This window comes from Pungitius pungitius, chromosome 20 (assembly GCF_949316345.1).
Source record: "Pungitius pungitius chromosome 20, fPunPun2.1, whole genome shotgun sequence".
Classification (NCBI taxonomy): Eukaryota; Metazoa; Chordata; class Actinopteri; order Perciformes; family Gasterosteidae; genus Pungitius; species Pungitius pungitius.
The window spans coordinates 1,331,382-1,350,089 of record NC_084919.1 but is presented as its reverse complement, the minus strand read 5'-3'; the positions used below and the strand labels follow the sequence as shown (position 1 = coordinate 1,350,089).

The 18,708-nt window shown below is 49.2% G+C and overlaps 2 protein-coding genes and 1 non-coding gene across 7 annotated transcripts; 2 read left to right on the top strand and 1 right to left on the bottom strand.

Annotated features, from left to right (window-relative positions):
• Nucleotides 1-125: 125 nt before the first annotated feature.
• On the top strand, nt 126-5,464 carry angel2 (angel homolog 2 (Drosophila)). Of its 4 annotated transcripts, none has more exons than XM_037450122.2 (9): nt 126-287; nt 1,936-2,624; nt 2,723-2,943; nt 3,238-3,307; nt 3,405-3,838; nt 3,920-4,055; nt 4,284-4,350; nt 4,447-4,583; nt 4,740-5,403. In XM_037450122.2, the coding sequence occupies exons 2-9, from the start codon at nt 1,943-1,945 to the stop codon at nt 4,901-4,903; spliced, it is 1,911 nt and encodes a 636-aa protein (XP_037306019.2). In that variant the 5' UTR covers nt 126-287; nt 1,936-1,942; the 3' UTR covers nt 4,904-5,403. The 4 variants fall into 4 exon arrangements, with proteins under 4 accessions (XP_037306019.2, XP_037306017.2, XP_037306016.2 ...); XM_037450120.2 differs by lacking the exon at nt 126-287 and adding an exon at nt 295-1,011 and having other exon boundaries at nt 4,740-5,464; XM_037450119.2 differs by lacking the exon at nt 126-287 and having other exon boundaries at nt 1,434-2,624.
• A 694-nt stretch (nt 5,465-6,158) lies between these two features.
• vash2 (vasohibin 2) lies at nt 6,159-18,242 on the bottom strand. 2 transcript variants are annotated; one of them, XM_037449041.2, is made up of 9 exons: nt 18,059-18,242; nt 16,545-17,010; nt 13,118-13,206; nt 12,947-13,003; nt 12,415-12,489; nt 9,754-9,991; nt 9,519-9,662; nt 8,740-8,858; nt 6,159-7,882 (listed from the first exon to the last, which is right to left on the bottom strand). In XM_037449041.2, the coding sequence occupies exons 2-9, from the start codon at nt 16,863-16,865 to the stop codon at nt 7,813-7,815; spliced, it is 1,113 nt and encodes a 370-aa protein (XP_037304938.1). In that variant the 5' UTR covers nt 16,866-17,010; nt 18,059-18,242; the 3' UTR covers nt 6,159-7,812. The 2 variants fall into 2 exon arrangements, with proteins under 2 accessions (XP_037304938.1, XP_037304939.1); XM_037449042.2 differs by lacking the exon at nt 18,059-18,242 and adding an exon at nt 17,549-17,778.
• trnat-ugu (transfer RNA threonine (anticodon UGU)) lies at nt 11,649-11,721 on the top strand. Its single transcript has one exon. It is a non-coding gene; the product is annotated as a tRNA-Thr (tRNA).
• Nucleotides 18,243-18,708: the final 466 nt, after the last annotated feature.

Here is an 18,708-nt window from a genome sequence, read left to right as displayed (position 1 = left end):
GAATAATAAAATATATTTGATTCAGCGACAAAGAGCTTTACATCAGAAAAGGAGGGAAAGTGGATCTGTTTCATGTTGCTGGTTTCATGCATATTAAAGCAGAACGTGTGAGAGGGAGAGAGAGGGAGGGGGGAGAGGGGGGAGCACATGAGGATGTGTCGCTGTCCCTCCTTGTCTCCTCGTACCGCTGCTCTTTCCCTCCTGAAAGCCCCCCCGTCGGGTTTGAACCATGTTTGACACGTGACGTCTTCGCGTCCCGTTGTCTCCGAGAAGAGGCTCGTTTTCACGTAAGTACACGACGACCCTTTGCGTTTCGCGACCTTTACTCTCGCGACAGCTGATCTTCAAATAGAAGAAGGGGATATAAACACGTTTTTATGCAGATTTATGCCGTAATGATTGGCGGCTGCTGCGTCAGGGTTCTCTCGATTAAACGGAGACGCGGTCGTGAGCCACGTTTCCGGTCGGGACACCGAATACCGAGGCGGCTGTAGTCCGCTCACTGACACTTCACAGACCGAGACGATAAAACTACAAGTACCAGAAAGGGGAAGAAGGCGGCTCCTGCGTTGGCACGCTCTCGGAAATGTCGGAATTACTTCCGATAACATCACGTACAGTGGTAAATTCCAAAGAAAAGGAACTATTTGGCTTTTCTTCCTTTTTTCCCATCGGGTTCAACAAATTCGTCCACATATAAAGCCTTTAAGGATAAAAATAATACTAAAGCTACCTCCGGTGAGGCGTTACTCCACCCGTCAATCGTCTGAAGAGCACTATTCCACTATCTGGTCTTCAAAGCCCGAGTCCATTTGGTGTACGTGAAGGCAGCACAAGTCCTTCGGTGCACTTCCGGTGACGTGTTTATTTTGCGACTCACAGTCTGTTATGGCCGGTGGTTTTCAATTCTAAGAACAACAGAGACATCAAACCTTTGATGATATTTAAAATCATTTTGTAGATGCATTCAAACCGAAACATCAACGATGTTTATTCCGCCTCCGGAGAGAAGTAAGTTAACGTGAGCTAGCTATGCGATACACGCTGTACGACACGAAATAATGACTTTAATGGAGTATTTAAATCACAACACACTTTACGTAACAGTCAAACGTCTTAAAGGGGATTTATTTGGTTAAATTGTCTTTAGTGGAATTCACATTTAAAAAAACTGTTGAAATGGTTAAGTCCAAAGCTTCTCTCGTTAACGGCTCATTTAGCAGTCGATGGAGCGACTGGGTGCGCGTGCAGCAGGTGGCCTTCCAATCAGAGGGTTGGCGGTTCGATCCCAGGCGCAGCTATCGATGTGTCCTCGGGCAAGACACTCAACCCCGGCATCGCCCCTGTAGCTGTGACTACAGTGTGTGAATGTTAGTCACTGATGGGCAGGTGCCACTGTGTGTGAATGGGTAAATGACGTCATGTGGTGTTGAAGCACTTTGAGCGGTCGGAAGACTAGAAAGTCAATTCACCTTCTCTACTGTTTATACCGCTTTGTTGTGAAAGCAAAAACTATTCAAAATAACTGAAATCATCATCTTTTCATTGTCCGTTATCTTTAATCATAATCATAAGATATATCTTTCCATCTATAGCTAATGGATTAGCCAACCACCTGATCACTGACTTATTATGAAAAATGGAGAATAATTATTGTCAGCTGTGATAATAATAATCTCGGCTTTCTCAAAGTTTACGTTATCTATTCCTGATTATTGTAGTATTGATTCGTCTGAAGATCATTCCCCTTGTTGAATTATGTTGTTTGTGCAATAAAGTTTCATACATTTCAATTTCCTGCCCCCCAAATAATGCTCCAAATCCTCCTCAGTGAATAAGTCGGTCCCTTTATCCTCCGTCTCTCTCACCCATCATGAATCTCCCAAAGACCTCGATGCATCTCTATAAGCGGACACTGGTTTCTCCTCCTTTCAGCCCCCCCATGTTCCTGCGCCAGCTGAGCTCCTTCCGCCCCCCCTTCCCTCCCCGCGTCCGCCCCCCCTTCCCACCCCGCGTCCGCCCCCCCTTCCCTCCCCGCGGGAGCCCCCCCCTCTGCCGGGCTGCCTTCGGAAGCAGCGGCCCCTCCTGTTCCCACGTCCCCCGTTTCATCCCCGCTCCTCGTCCACGCTGGCCGACGCGGGGGTTCCCCCCCCCCACGACGCCTGGACTCCCCCGCCCCCACCCGGCGGACCATCGGGGCTCCTCCGCTGGGATGCTCGCCCCTCGCGGCGTCAACCCGGGGGACTTTGGCGGAAGCTTCCGTTCGTTCTCCTCCGCCGTCGGCATGACGATGGAGCACGGCCACAGAGACAGAGAGCCCCCTCACAAAAGGAGGCGGAGCGCTGAAGAAAAGAATCAAGGAGGAGGACCAAGGGTGGGGGGGGCAGGCCAGAGCGAGGACGACGGATTCCGCAGGGAGCCCCGACCGAACTCCAAAGATGGGAGCCGAGGTCGAGGGACGAGTCGGAAAAAACAGAAAAAGGAAGATGCGAAAAAAAAGACAAAAGCTCAAAAGAAGCAGAGACAGCGAGACAAAACCCACAGCAGGAGGGAGGGCAAGCGTCCCCCGGGAGGACGGAAAGAGTCCCAGCCCTCGAGCTCAGGACAGCAGGAAGACGTGAAGTGTAAGTAGGAGATGCTTCGATGCAGCTTTGTCTCCTTTTTGAGTTTTGGTTTCCTCTGCCTGAGGTGTCCTCTGAGGTCCCGTCCGTCCTCTCCTCAGCTCTGCAGAGACACTGGGAGGACTCGCCCGGCCGCACCGGCGACACCCGACCCCCGGGGGGCGCCGCAGCCTTTGACTTCTCGGTGATGTCCTACAACATCCTGTCTCAGCGGCTGCTGCAGGACAACGTCTACCTGTACCAACACTGTCCCCCCGGCCTGCTGACCTGGGACCAGCGGCTGCCCAACCTGCTGGACGAGATGCGGCAGCACGACGCCGACGTGAGAAACGCCTGAGACGGCTTCTTTGTTTTGGTTTCAAATTGGTATTTGCTTGAGAATATTCACGTTATACAGGAGCAGTCAAAAGTTTGGACACGTTCTCATGAAAAGACCAAATGTGTCCAAACATCCGACTGATACTCTACATTCAAACAGTAACAAGTAAAATAAATAAATACAAATAAAAAATGAATCCAAAACAAAATGAGATGCTTTCGACCATAAAGAGTAAATAAATAATAAATAAATAGTTTTAACTTGATTAAGATTTGTGTCCCTTTTCTTTTTTTTTAGATCCTGTGTCTTCAGGAGGTCCAGGAGGACCACTACGAGAACCAGATCAAACCGGCTCTACAGGCACTCGGTATAAAATGATACACTTTGTGTTTTACTGTTGCAGCTTTTATTATTAATGTGTTCATTAGTGTGTGTGTGTGTGTGTGTGTGTGTGTGTGTCTCAGGTTATCAGTGTGAGTACAAGAAGCGAACAGGAAACAAACCTGACGGCTGCGCCGTCATCTTCAAAACCTCCCGCCTCTCGCTCCTCTCCTCCAATCCCGTGGAGTTCTTCCGACCCGGCGACGCCCTCCTCGACCGGGACAACGTGGGGCTGGTCCTGCTGCTGCGGCCCAACGGGGCCGAGCGGCGGGGGGCGGATCCCTCGGCCTGCCTCTGCGTGGCCAACACCCACCTGCTGTACAACCCCAACCGCGGCGACATCAAGCTGGCCCAGCTGGCCATCCTGTTGGCCGAGATCGGCCGGCTGTCCCGCCTCCCGGACGGCTCGGCCAATCCGGTCGTGCTGTGCGGGGACTTGAACTCCACGCCGCGCAGTCCGCTGTACGGCTTCCTGACCACGGGCCGCCTGGATTACCGAGGCCTCCAGAGCAGCATGGTGAGGGAGCCGCATGGGGGGGGGGCTCAGAGGGGTCAACGGGGGTCAGTTGGTAACGTGTGTGTGTGTGTGCACACGCAGGTGTCGGGTCAGAAGGACTCACCCAAAGGACGGCCTGTCCTCAAGTCTCCGCTCTGGTCTCACAGCTTGGGGATCAACCGTCAGTGTCGGTACGAGGACGTCCCGGGGGCGGAGTCTTCCTCTGGCAGCACGACAGGTGACCTTCGAAGCTCGACCCCCCCTTATAGAGCCGCTCCTGGGGGGCGGAGCTTTGTTCGGTGGTTTGATTCGGCTCAGGTTGAAATGTTTCTTCACATTTAATGGACCCAACAGATATTTGCACCTTGTTTACTCCACACAGAGGTCGTTAGCTTAGCTTAGCACAGAGGCTGGGAACGGGGGGAGCAGCTAGCCGCCTGCGGTCTCTGACGCGTGTCTCTCTCAGCAGCAGGAGGAGTCATCTGTGATCTCAGCGTAGAGGACCTCGCCACCAAAGCTGCTGCTGCTGGCAGGTAACCCCCCCCCATTCATATCCCAAATGAAAAGTGTCTTTTAAAGAGTTGCCCTCAAAAACGTGTGTGTGTGTGTGTGTGTGTGTGTGTGTTCAGACACAGCGCGAGCATCGAGCACGGTCTGAAGCTGCGCTCGTCCTACCAGCACCGCCTGGCGCCCGACGGCAGACCTGAGATCACCACCTTTCACTCCCGCACCGCCTCCACTGTGGATTACATCCTGTACACCCCCGGTACGCGCACACAGACACACACACACACACACACACACGCGTTTCCTTTGCAGCTGTGTGAACGTATCGTAGATGATGATTGATCTTGATCTTCACAATGTCTCTCTCTTGTCTCCTTTCTTCCTCTGGCCTTTGTCTCCTCCTCCTCCTTTGAAGAATCCAATGACCCTCCTTCGCTGGCGGGTGGGCGGGGCCTCGAGCTGCTGGGAAGGCTGTCATTGGTGGGCAAGTCGGAGGTGGTGAAAGTCAAAGGCCTGCCCAACCGGTGTCACTCGTCGGATCACCTGCCCCTCCTCGCCAGCTTCCGCTTCTGGTGCTGACGGCTGATGGGTGAAGGGGGGGGGGCGTTGTTGAACAGCCAATCAGAACAGCTCCCTTTACACAATGCAGCTCAGGGAAGATGTGGACAGAAGTAAAGCTGATGAAAGTTGTGGCTCACAGAAGCTGTGCCCCCCCCCTCCTTATGTTTCTGTTCTAACTTCTACTCTAAGATTTAATGTTCTAAACTAAAAAGCTTTTATTCTTCACTGGTGCATGAAGCGCTTCTCTGGTGAGATGTGAATATCAGAAGAGGCAGATTTTTAAAAATCTATATTCTGATGAAATGAAACCTGTTGTTTTACGGTTAAAATTTTATGAACATTGACTTTTAATTTCAGACTAAATGCATAATCAACACTTTACAGGAAGTGGATGGATTTTTGTATCATTTGGGGAAAAGAGATTTTACGTTTTTAAATAATAAAAAAACATGTTTTTTCATGTTATCAGCGTTGATTTCATTTCACTTAAATTGAACAGTTGATTCATTTCATCCCTCATGAAGGTTAAATGGGTTCGAGCAGCCTGACTCTCACAGCTCATTGGTCCTCACGTTAGCGTTAGCATCAACGCTAGTCACCATAGTTCAGAACACGTGTTTGTGCGTTTCCATTGTGTCACTCGTGTGGTTTCAGTTTGTGTTCATCCCTTTTCTGGGCCGCATCACAACAGACTCGTCCCCCCCTGCAGCTTGAAGAGGAGCCACAGAGGAGGAGTCGGTTCACTTCCTGAGCAGCAGGGGGCAGCAGGGCCCTTCTCTTTGGGAACAACTATTTGTGGCAAACAGAATGTGGAGGAGATCGTGTCAATATTACAGCTTTCATAGTTTAGTGTATTTAAAAGAAGTCAGCTGATCACAGGTTGCCTGCCTGGGGGGGGGGGGGGGGGGGGGGTAAAACGGACCCTCAGCCAAGCTCAAGGGCCGTGTGGTCTCTGAACAATAAACAGAGATCCACACGACCGGGTCCACATTAATGAAAAAATCCATGAAGAGAATCAGTCAGACTGTAATACGTCGGAAAACACACACACACACACACACACACACACACACACACACACACACACACACACACACACACACACACACAGGCTGCAGAACTCGTAATCACGAATAACCTTATTCTTTTCATTACTTCTCAACGTTTACAGTTGTGAAGACATTTTAAAAATAACACCTTTAGTGTTCCAAACATCTCCTCTGTAGTCCATGAATAATAATGAATGAATAATAAAGAAATGAAGAGAAGCGCCTTAAAAACATAGATCATTTATTAAAAGAACACATGCTGCTACAGTTGATAAAAAACCTTACAATAATAATAATATTAATACTAATGAGGGTCACGTCTCCTCCACACGAATAAAAAACACATCAGGTCGTCACACGGGGAACACGCCTTAAACACGCCTTAAACACGCCTTCAACACGTGTGTGTGTGTGTGTGTGTGTGTGTTGATTACCGGCTGGATATTGTTCTAGTGGTTTGGGGTTTGCCGCACACACACACACACACAAAGAAACAGGTTGTTGTGGCTCAAACAATAACTTGAGTCATTGTGTGCAACGCAAGTGGACAACTCCAAACACAAAGTCATGTGACGACTCCTCATCCAATCCGATCACACGCTGCTGAGGCACTGGACGCTGATCATCAGACACGCATGTTCTTCTTCATTTGGTTGAATATTATATTGATTTTACTATATTTCAACAGCTTTTTTTCTGGTGAAAATTTAGAATGAATGAATTTGATGCAAAGTGACTTCATGTCTGTGTCATCGAGTGGAAACCAATCAAAAAAAGGCCATAAAAAAAACACCTGCAACAACTACGATGTTCTTTTTATCTTAAAACATACAATCAATGAATCAAAGATGAAAACAAACAACCAACTGAAACCTTCCAGGAGATGAACTGTGAAGAAGAAGAAGTGAGGGCTTTGACCCCCATTGACCCCCATAGACCCCCCCAGTGAGGCATCTGCATCTCGCTAAAAGCGGGTTTGTGCTTCTTATGTTTGCAAAACAAACAAAAACATCAAGTATCAACTCTCCCTTCCTTAGCTGGTTGTTGCGTGGCGGGGGGGCATGGTGGGAGGGGGGGCATGGGGGGCTGTAGATGTTCATTGTTCCCGTTGTGAAATGTTTCTCTCGTGAGGATCGGCGTCCTGCTGGAAGACCCGGATTTATTTGGACCTTTCTTTGTGATTTTGTGATCAGCACAGAAGAAGCAGCTCAGGGACACTGGGAGGACTTCCTGTGTCTCTAGAGGCCTCTCGTTGTCCTTCCTTCAGCCTGAAGGCTTCAAAGCGTTCGGTCGGTGGGAGTCGGAGTGGCTGAAGGTCAAAGGCTCCTCTCAGGATCCCCCCGAAGGCCCCGAAGGGATCAACTCAGCTGAATAACCCCCCCCCCCCCCCTCCAAGCCTAGAGCCGCTGGATCTGCTGATAATCCAGCTGTTGGGGGGGGGGGGGGCTGGCTCACTGATCTCCTACAGTGACTCCTCTTCTCCTCTCGCCCACCTCCTCTCCTTCTCCCCTCACTTCCTCTCTCATTACAATAGATATCCAACCCCCCCCCCCCCGATGAACATCTGTTTCTGCAGAGGAAAGCTGACATCTTGTTGTCATGGCGACCTTTTCCTCTCCACGCCGTCTGCATCTGGTTTCTTTTATTTCTTACTGCCAGATAAGCGCAGTGTGTGTGTGTGTGTGGGGGGGGGGGGGCACGAGGCGGTTGTCATGGATTCACTTTCTTTTGTCTGATTCTCAGCTTCTAAGAAGTTTTTGCTCTTCCAGCAATAAGATCCTATGTGTTGTGTAGAGTGTGGGGGGGGGGGGGGGCCTTTGTGGGGGGGGGGGGGGGGGGTCACGGTGGCTGAGCGGGTCCACGGAGGTGAAGTTGCCATCAGATGCGGATCTGGTAGCCGTCGTTGAGGGTGCTGAGCTCCGGAGGTTTCCTGTCCACCGAGGCCGGCCTGACGGACAGGGACACATCAGCGTTACCATGGAAACCACCTCATTTTACTTACTTTGTCTACATTTGAGAAGCAGTCATTTCTGCATTAAAAATGGTCGATTCTTCCATCGACTAATCGCTTCAGATCAAATAAAACAAACCAACTTTGAAGCCTCCAGCGTTCGTGTGTTTCAGCTCCGTCAACATTTCTCTCTCGTGTCATTTTTCAGTTTAGAAGCTCAGATGTTTTATTCCTCCTCCTCCTTCCTTCTTTATTGTCTCAAATGATCTAAGAAGTGCTTCACTTCTACCTAATTTAAAAAGATTATTTCATTTAAAAAGATTAAATGGAAACATCCCTTTGATGTTGTTAAAGGAGATATACACACACACACACACACACACACACACACACACCTGAATAATTAGACCAGTGATCCTGCTGAAGCTTCTCATAATAAAAGGTCGTCTCGGTGCCTCGTCAGAGGGCAACACGGAGACTCACTAATCCTGCTGCAGTGTGTGTGTGTGTGTGTGTGTGTGTGTGTGTGTGTGTGTGTGTGTGTGTGTGTGTGTGTGTGAGACTGCAGTGCGACTGCCCTGCAGCTGTCGTCCAAGTCAGATTGTATTACATCCTAGCACACAGCTGACTGCACACACACACACACACACACATACACACACACACACAGTGTCACTGAAGAGCTCACAGTCTCTTTTGAAATGTCACTAGAATTTAGAGTTCTTTTACTTCTGTAAGGAGTCAATAACACACTTACAACAAATGTAATAATTTTCAGAACTCAAAATTCAAGTGCATCTCCCTCCAACTGGACCTTTAGTCGTTCACACACACACACACACACACACACTCACGATTTGTCTCTGCGCTGTGTGAAGCGGCGCTGGGGGCTGCTCTGCCGTCGCCGTGGCGATAAGGACTTCCCCCGGCTGCGCTCCTTGATCGGTGACTGCGCGCTGGACGATTTGAGGATCTGAGAACAAAGAAGAAAAGAATCACACAAAGTCTCATCAGTTCATCAGACTAATTTGAATCTGAGAAGGTCCCAGGTCTTATCACCGTATGGATGAACTGACATGAGCATGAACTATGTCCCACCGTGTGTGTGTGTGTGTGTGTGTGTGTCAGACATCATTAGTGCATGGAAAGTTTTTCCATAAAAAGCATAGAACATTTGTCTCATGTTCTCCAGCGACTTGTTTTAGTCATGTGGTTATGTTGATATGTGTGTGTGTGTGTGTGTGTGACAGCTGCAACCCCACTGACCTGCATATACCATGCAACGCTGTCTGTGCACAAAGTGTTCAACACCGGCGGCAACACACACACACACACACACACACACACACACACACACACACACACACACACACACACACACACACACACACACACACTCCTTCCCCCTCATGGCCTGAATCACTCCTGACACTTTCACCACGGCTTCCATCTCTGGTCACATGACAAACGGCAAAACGACGTCCTCTCTCTCGTTTTAAAAAGGTCCCTCTGATGTGATTCTGAGAGACATTTTGTTCCTTTGTGTTCTCCTCTAAAACAACCCCCCCCCAATTCATCTGGTGTTCTTCACCGAAGCAAACAGGCGTGTGCGACGTTGTGCGTTTGTGTGCACCTTCATCCTCATGTCGCGCCCGTGCTTCTCCAGCTCCTTCCTCATCTCCTGAGGCCCGAGGCGGGCGGCGTTCAGCACCAGGTGCTTCCACTCGATGGACTGGCACACGTGGGGGTCGTGGGGCACGTACAGGCCGATCTTCACCTGGTGGAAGCAAGAGGTCAGACGAGGCGCTCCCCGATGGCTCCGCCCCCCCCCCCCCCCCCCCCCGGTCCCCCCCGTTCCCGTCGCTCACCTTCTTCAGGGTGTGCTGGTACATCTTGTAGGAGCTCTCGAACTCGGCCACCAGCTCGCCCAGCGTGCGGTGCGTCAGCGGCTTGTCCATCAGGTCCTGGCGGCGGCTCATGCCCAGCGTGCCGTAGCGCCCGTTGCAGTGCACGCCGAGCACCACGTGGTGGAAGCAGTGGCCCGAGAACTGCGTCTTGAAGCTGATGGGGAAGCGCTCCAGAGACGTCAGCCCGTTGGTCAGGTAGCTGGTGGACGGTTAAGACAAACGACCTTTGAGGACAGAAGAGGGAGCAGCTGTGTGTTTGTTTGTTTGTTTGTTGTTTGTTTGTTTGTCCCCAGCCCGAGTCAGACCAGAGGGACCCTCTGAAGGCCGATGCTACGAACAGCTGCTCCTCCTGTCGGGGTCCATCAGCAACCTGAGATGATGACGCACGCTCAGGGGGTCTGTTTGACCCCGGGAACACGAGGAGATATGGAGGGATTATGTGCAGCTTGACCTTTGACCTCCTCATTTTTCTCTTCCTGATCTCCATTCCTCCTTGTTGTCCATTTGAACCAAGGAAAGTTACCAAGGAAGTAAAGAAATGACAGATGTAGTTACTGTAATGACTCTACTTCTGTGTAGTGACCAGCAGGGGGCGACTCCTCTCTCATATCTATCTCTGGTCCTAATAGAGGACGCAGCTTTAGGTATTTCCACATTGGCTTCACTCGTTTTTTGTGTTTGTGCTAATTTCACAAATACTAGTATACAAGTGATAGCTGGATAAGGACTTAAAATAGTCAGCTCTCCTGTGTAGACAGCACAGCTTCATAGAGGCAGAGATAGCAATCTCTCTCTCTCACACACACACACACACACACACACGTATCCAGGACCAGTGTCTAAATACTCCGTTCCTTCTACATCGTGGCTTCTGCCTCGAGTCTCACAAGTTGTGGCGTTCAGATTAATAAACACATTTACATTTCTGCAGAGAAACTTTGGAAGTGAAATAAGAAGATTTAGCTATCGTGTCATTTCTCAGTTAAGAGGCTCAGATTTAATATCTCTTTCTCGGTTACCATAGTAACCACTACTGGAGAGAGTTGTCAGTTCCATACACATGCTGGGAAGTAATCTGTTCTAAACAGAGAAGGAGACACGACTGGTCTCATCCTGCTCCGTGTGCCAGAAGCTTTCATCTATTCTCTCCATCACTATTCCTTCAAAGGGTTTTCAATCCCTGCATCTTCTAATCTAAAGTCCTCATCAGTTCATCCACGAGTAGATGTCCTTGTTCCCCGAAATGTTGCATGTGAGGTCACATGGACCCTGACCTTTGACCCTAATCTAACCAATCCATAAGAAAATGTGTGAAGGCACTGCTGAGATAATACTGTCTATGGATGAAGAGGAGCAGCGTGAGATCTGAGGTGTCGTGATGTTCAGGGGACTTTAGACGAAATACGTCTTTAGGTGCAACTTTGTACTCTGCATTCAATGTGAGGCTTTGTTCCACACACACACACACACACACACACACACACACACACACACACACACACACACACACACACACACACACACACACACACACACACACACACACACACACACACACACACACACACACACACGACCCAGCGGCAGAAGGGGACGGAGATGAGGACAGACAGGAGGATTGAGAATGAGACATGTGGGGCCCTTGGTGGCCCCGTGGGACTCTGCTATGTGGAGCTCACTCGTCCTCCTCCTTCCTCCCACAGTCATCAGCTGATGACTAACCTGAGAGCTCTGCCTTCATTCATTCATTCATGTGACTCAGCACTGGTTGGGTGGACACCAGGTATGTAAACAGGGCGCGTCCTCCTCGGCGTATTGAACATTAAGGCTGAAGCCGCTGAGGTGACAGCAGGCAGGGCCTCATAGCTCAGTGGTTAGAGCACTGGTCTTGTAAACCAGGGGTCGTGAGTTCAATTCTCACTGGGGCCTGACTCCTTTTTCAATGTGTACCACCAGAGGTGAGAGGTCACACACAGACTGTCATTTAGCTGATGCTTTTATCCAAGGCGACTCATAATAAGTGCATTTCAACCGTAGCGATATAAAGTCAGAAGAACAAGAAACAAGAAAGTGCAAATTCATCAAATAAGCGGATTTAGAACTTGTTATAGATAAGAACATTATTATATATATTATAGATTATAAGTACAGTTTAAGTGCTACGATTGGTTAGTGTTTTTAGTGGAGGTTTAGTCTGAAGTGGGTCTTTGGTTTGCATTAGCTCCCTGTCCTGTGTTATTATCCTCCTCCCTGTGAGGTCGGGTCAGGTGACACGAGAGACCATCACAGAAGCTCAGCTTGAGGAAACCTTTATTTCTTCCAACTCAGATAGAAAATGTATCGTCCATTTGATTGTATTTATTTACTTTAAATATGGAGCCGACTTTGAATAGAAAATTGAAGCAAATTCATTTCTATTCTAATTTTTTAGTGTGTGTGGTGCAGTTTTTACGTTTTGAAGACGTGGGCTTGTTGCCAAGCAACACTTTTCAGTAAGAGCTGGAATGGGTGGCAGTGGGGGGGGATTAAGACATTAGAGCAACATGTCTCATTGATCTCACCCACAGAAAACATTACCTCTTGGCCCAGTGTGTGTGTGTGTGTGTGTGTGGTAAAGGATACACTCCCAAGATGACGGCTTCGAGACATTTGATTGGCAGAGACTCTCTGATCATCTCTCTTGCTGTCTCCATTAACCTGGAGGAAGAGGAAGAGGAAGAGGAGGATGAGAATAAGGATCGGGAAGCAAACCAAAACCTTGTGAGAGTCGAATGCTAAACTAGTTCAATCATAAACTAGTACATCGATCACTTGAAAACAGGTTTACAAAATGTAATAAAACTGTAACTGGAAAAGTAAAGTGTACTTATGAATAAAAACACTTTATTCATATGACCACTATTTATAATGTAAACGAACTGAAAACAAACAAAGAAGGACCTTGTTGTGGGTGTTGTGTAAATGCTGCACTAATGTGGACACTGAAATAAACTCTTTTATTATAAGTGAATGTCCTCCCCCTGTCCTCCCCGTCTCCCTCCTGTCCTCCCCCTGTCCTCCTCCTGTCCTCCCCCTGTCCTCCCCCTGTCCTCCTCCTGTCCTCTCCCTGTCCCCCTCCTGTCCCCCTCCTGTCCTCCCTGTCCCCCTCACTTACCCGCTGAGTGGACGGCTCTTCTTGATCTCAAAGAACTGGGTTCCTGTGTGGTTGTATCTGGGGGAACGTTAGGGACCACAAGGTTGCGTCCCGCTGGTCTCGCATCTCGCAGCATCCGTTGTCATGGCAACGTGTGCTACTGTGTCATCGCTACAACAAGCTAAAGGATACTGCAGAGCCTTCATGTAGTTCTGGATGGCCACCAGCCAATCAGGGACCGACATGGAGGGTCTGAAGGTCGGGACCGAGGGAACGGGATGCTGCAGAGAGAAGGGGGGGGGGGATTTATCTCAGATTGACATGTGGAAACATTCAAGGCCATACAAGCACCTCCTGCTTGTCATTGTCTTCCTCATTCCTCAGGATTCTTTGTTGTTGACCAGCATTTGACCTCTGACCCCCCCGCAGGTCATTCAGTGCCTAAATCAAACATGCGTTTTCTGGTTTGGCCTGAAAAGCGTCTGGAGAAACATTTGGATGACCCACTGCAGGGCAAATAAAGGATGATGTCATCTCATCTGCTATCAGACAGTATCTGCTGGTATCAGCTGTGGGGGAGCATTTAATGCGTATCAGGTCACATCAGTTCTGTGTGAAGGAGGTGCTGTGGCTCCCCCTCAGCAGCCTGACGCCCCCCTCGCCCCCCCCCCCACCCCCCTCCACACCGCAGGTAGAGAGGCCTGCGGTGGAAGTGAAACCCAGAACCGCCCCAGAGAGGAAAGGGAGGTCACAGATGTGGCCCAGAGAGGGTGAGCAACACTTCCTCCACACGCAGTGTGTGTGTGTGTGTGTGTGTGTGTGTGAGTGTGTGTGTGAGAGAGAGAAGGAAGGGTGAGCTATAAGCAGCAGCCCTATCATTTCCTGTGGGGGAGGGGGGATGCCTCAGTCTTTACTTGCTGTTTTTATTTCTGTTTCTAAATGGTCCTCTTATAAAACAAAGGGATCATGTGATCTACGACCACACACACGCTGAACCTCCTCCCATCTACTTCCATTACAGCCTACAGGTTACTGGGACACAACCAGTCAACCAACTGGTCACTCTCACCATCAGCCCAGTCCTTAAACCAGCTGGGACCAGTAAATAGCAGGTTTACTGACGCATAATCTCCCATGTCGGGAAATCCTCACTAAGGAGCAACTCGCCGGCTGCATCAGCTGACACACACACACACACACACACACACACACACACACACACACACACACACACACACACACACACACACACACACACACACACACACACACTTCAGCTTCAGTGAGTGAGATGACTGGTGATCCCCCCCCTCCCCTTTTGCTGCAGGGGTCACGTCGGATAGAGCAGAGCCTCAGTATAATGTTTGTGATGAAGTGACAGATTCTGCTGACGGCCTACGTGCACGAGCCTACGTGCACGGGCATACGTGCACGGGCATATGCGCACGGGCATATGTGCACGGGCCTACGTGCACGAGCCTCCTTGCATGAACCTACGTGCACATTAACAGATGAAGCGCGGGGATTGAGATGCTGCCTCGTCGGCTACAGCTGTCACTCTCCTTCAAGTCCTAACGTGTGTTTTCTCGAGGCCTCACGAGGAGTTCGACATTTAGGGAGAAAGATTCCACCATCTGACCGAAGCACTACACGTGTGACGCGTGTAGTAATCGGACCGCCAGCGACCCCGTTAAACCGCAGGGGCGGCTGGCGGGTCACATGACGTCACGGTGGTTATACACACGTTTGAATTGAAATAGTTTTGTGTTAATGAAGAAAAACCCAACAGCAGACACAAAAAGCAGAGAGGGTGTAACCTGAGGGGGGCTCAGACTGAGAGGGGGACGTCCTGAGGAATGTCTGTCCCCCCCCTCTGCCGCAGACAGCTGAGGACAAAACGATTAATCAGAGTGAACATGAGACTCTTCTTCTCCTGCTGCTGCTGTAAAGAGGCGGCTGGCAGCAGCGATCACACCGAGGAGGAACACCTCCTCACCTTCTAGCTCCTACCAGCTCCTCCAGCTGAGGGCTGCAGCTCTCTGCCTCTGGCAACATCTGTCCATGAATAGGACAGAAAGGGGTGTGAATGAATAACTCCTGTGGTCCCGGAGTTGTTTGTGACCCACATGTGTTAGCTGTGTGTGCTGTATGCTAACGCATGCTAACAAAATGTCTACTTTATATTAAATCTGTTAAACCCTTTCACAATAAAATCCCATCGTAACAGCCTGAACTGAAACATTTTAATCCAGAGCAAAGGAGGTTTTTGATAAACTGGTGACACAATGTCACCTTGTGTTTATGGGCTTCTTTCATATTGAAACGTGCACTATGTGCACGATGGTCCGACGAGTTCCAGGCGGCTTTGTTTTTGTTAAAAGTCCAGTTGGTATCCAGAGATTATCCACCACCCAGATTGTGTCAGAGGGATTATTCCCTGTGCCAAGACCTCTGCTCGGTGAATGAGGACAGGGGACGGGGGGAGGAGGGGACAGAGGGGGGGGGGACAAATCAACCTGAGCAAACAACTACTGCTTAATGCTCTGAGAGCACCAGCCAACCAGGTCACTAATTCGCCAATTAGCAGAGCAAAAACAACAACCGGACCCCCCCCTCAGCCAGACACACAGCCAGCATTCATCCCGACCAGCGACAAGACAACTCTGAGAAGAATATGGGCCGAGGGGGGGGGCAGCAGATAGAGATGTGGATCATGATTGTGTGTGGGGAGTCATGATGTTTCTAATCCGTCAGTCGGTCGGTTCAGGCTCCGATTCTTTCTAATTCTCGAGGGAAAGCGTGAAGTATTTAAAAATGTTTGTGTAAACAAGAGAGAGGGAATCAGGAGTCAACATCAGTCAAACCCACTTGGACTAAAACAAAATCATCAGTTAACACCACCTGACAGGTGGGGCAACCAAATTAGCAGTTGTTATGCTGGGGTGATGCAATCTGAGGGTGTGCAGTTTGTGAAAACCAGCTGACACCTAAAGCACAGAACTGTGACACGATGTAAACGCGATGTAAACACGATGTAAACGTAATGTAAACGCGATGTAAACGCAATGTAAACATGATGTAAACGCGATGTAAACGTGACGTAAATGTGACGTAAACACGATGTAAACGTGACGTAAACACGATGTAAACGCGACGTAAACACGATGTAAACGCGATGTAAACACGATGTAAACACGATGTAAACACGATGTAAACGCGACGTAAACACGATGTAAACGCGATGTAAACACGATGTAAACGTAATGTAAACGCGATGTAAACGCAATGTAAACATGATGTAAACGCGATGTAAACGTGACGTAAATGTGACGTAAACACGATGTAAACGTGACGTAAACACGATGTAAACGCGACGTAAACACGATGTAAACGCGATGTAAACACAATGTAAACACGATGTAAACACGATGTAAACGCGACGTAAACACGATGTAAACACGATGTAAACGCGACGTAAACATGATGTAAACGCGATGTAAACATGATGTAAACACGATGTAAACGTGACGTAAACACGATGTAAACAAGATGTAAACGCAATGTAAACACGATGTAAACACGATGTAAACGCGATGTAAATGCGATGTAAACGTACTACCTTGGGAAGGTACGCCGCATTTCGTATCCTGTCAACCATCTCCTGACCCTCGGGGTGCACGGCGGCCACGTGGGACCACATCCTGTCCCACGTGGGACCTTCAATGGGGAAACCCGTCCTGTTCACGTAGAAAAGAACCCCTCCATCCTTCTCCTCCTCCTCCCCGGGGGAGCGGGTGCCGTTGTTGGGGGGGGGGGCGGCGGACTCCTCCCGGGTGCTGCAGCGGAGGAGGCAGTGCGCGCTGGTGCTCTTGGATCGGCCGTGCCTGGTCAGCTTCGCCGGGGTGGTGCCGGTCCGGCTGGGGGAGTTGGGTCCGGTCATGGATCCCTGGGAGGGACGAGGAGGAGGAGGAGGAGGAGGAGGAGGAGGAGGAGGAGAAGTTCGGGCGGGCGATCCTCCCTCAGCTACAACAGCTTCTCTGCGTTGGTCAGTGTCGGACGGTTCATGTTGATCTTCCACAGAAAACCTGGAAGGAACATTTCAAATCAGTCTCAAAACGTGTAATAGACTTCTAAGGAATAAGTTCACATCTCAGGTGAGCTCCTGCACCACAAGGACCAAGTAACATCTCCATGAAGGCTGCGACGGGAGGAAGAGAAAGAAAGACCGAAGAAGGTGGAACAGACAACGATAGATAGAAAGCCTACATTCTACAGAAACATGTTTCTAGAAAGGGTGGGGTTAGTAGTAAAGTTAGTTGATAAAATAATAATTATAATGTTGGGTTATTGTACAAAGTGATGATCATATCAAGCAGATGTAACGTTATACAAAGTCCTCCAAATTATGCAAAGGGCTCTAGTTGGAATAACGTAAAATACATTTTTGTAAAATACAAATAAAATACAGTTATTTAAAATACATTCTAGTTTATTATAAATACTACATAATCCGGTGCACACACTAAACTTATTCAAGCATGAAAATGTCTTTAAAACACACAGGTTGGTGTCGGAATCAGATTTAACGTTTAAGATTATAACTGTCAATAACTCAACCGTTACCGTTTTTTCCACCGTGGATCCCGTTTCAGATGAACGACGGGCCGCCCGGTTTAACGGGAGTATTACTCGAGGTACACACCGGGAGACCAGGGGGTGTCCCATTCATAGCGGGGCTGCCGTGTCCCCTACACGGGGGGGACAAGTCTTGTTTTGGCCCAAAGGTTCGTAACTTCACCCCCGTTCTTGCGTGTGTCAAGCTAGCACATGCTAACACCGCTAGCACCGGGACTACGCTGGATTCCACTTCAAAGTAAAAGCCCAACGTGAGTTGACCTCGCGTACTAACAGTAGATAACACCGATTGTTGTGGTATTCTCCTGAACTCGTCGCTTATGTCAATGTGATATATATACACATGTGACAGTAACGGTTTTATCAAAATAGACCCAAAGAAATGCTTTATTTTCTGATCGGAAATGTATTTGTTTTGAAAATATCTTCCGGAAGAGCTTTTGTTACGGTAGCTAGCTGTGGGGGCCGTTGCCTCCCAATAGTCCGAAGAAGAATTACCTCCTCTCGGCATTCCTTCCCGTCAGCACCCGTCACGGCTCCTCGGTATCGACCTCCCCAGAAATCCCGACTTCATGCCGATAACAAAAGGTCTTCTTTTAACCCCTCACATGGTTGAATCACGGGGGATAAACCGGACCCTCCAGCCACCGACCGACCGTTCGCTCTCTATCTCTCTCCCCGTTGCCCGTATCCCCGGCAGGGAATCGGCGGCATCTCATTGGTCGAGTCAACAAAGAGGGGCGGGCCTTAGAGTTTTCTCCGCCATAGTTGGAACTTGCGACATTCTCTGATTGGTGGACTTTGACCGACGAAGGCGTCAACAAGTGATGCATCTGCAGCAAATTGGATTGTCAGTGCCTCGCTGCAGCTGTTGATTTTTGCACAATTTGTTCAAGCTTACCGGAGGTCAGGTGACCCCGTTGTAGCTCCTTTATAGCCTAGCATTAGCTTTCAAAAACCATAAAGCTTGTGTTCTGCAACAATCCTAAATCCAATGGCTTTTTCTGGAGAAACCCCCCCACCTCCCAAAAAGTCTCTCTCTTTTACTGTGTCTGTGTCTCTATTAAATTAACTCTCAAAATATTATTTCAGTGGTGGTATGACCTCTGACCTTCTCTGTTGGTGCAGTCCACTTCACATTCACACGC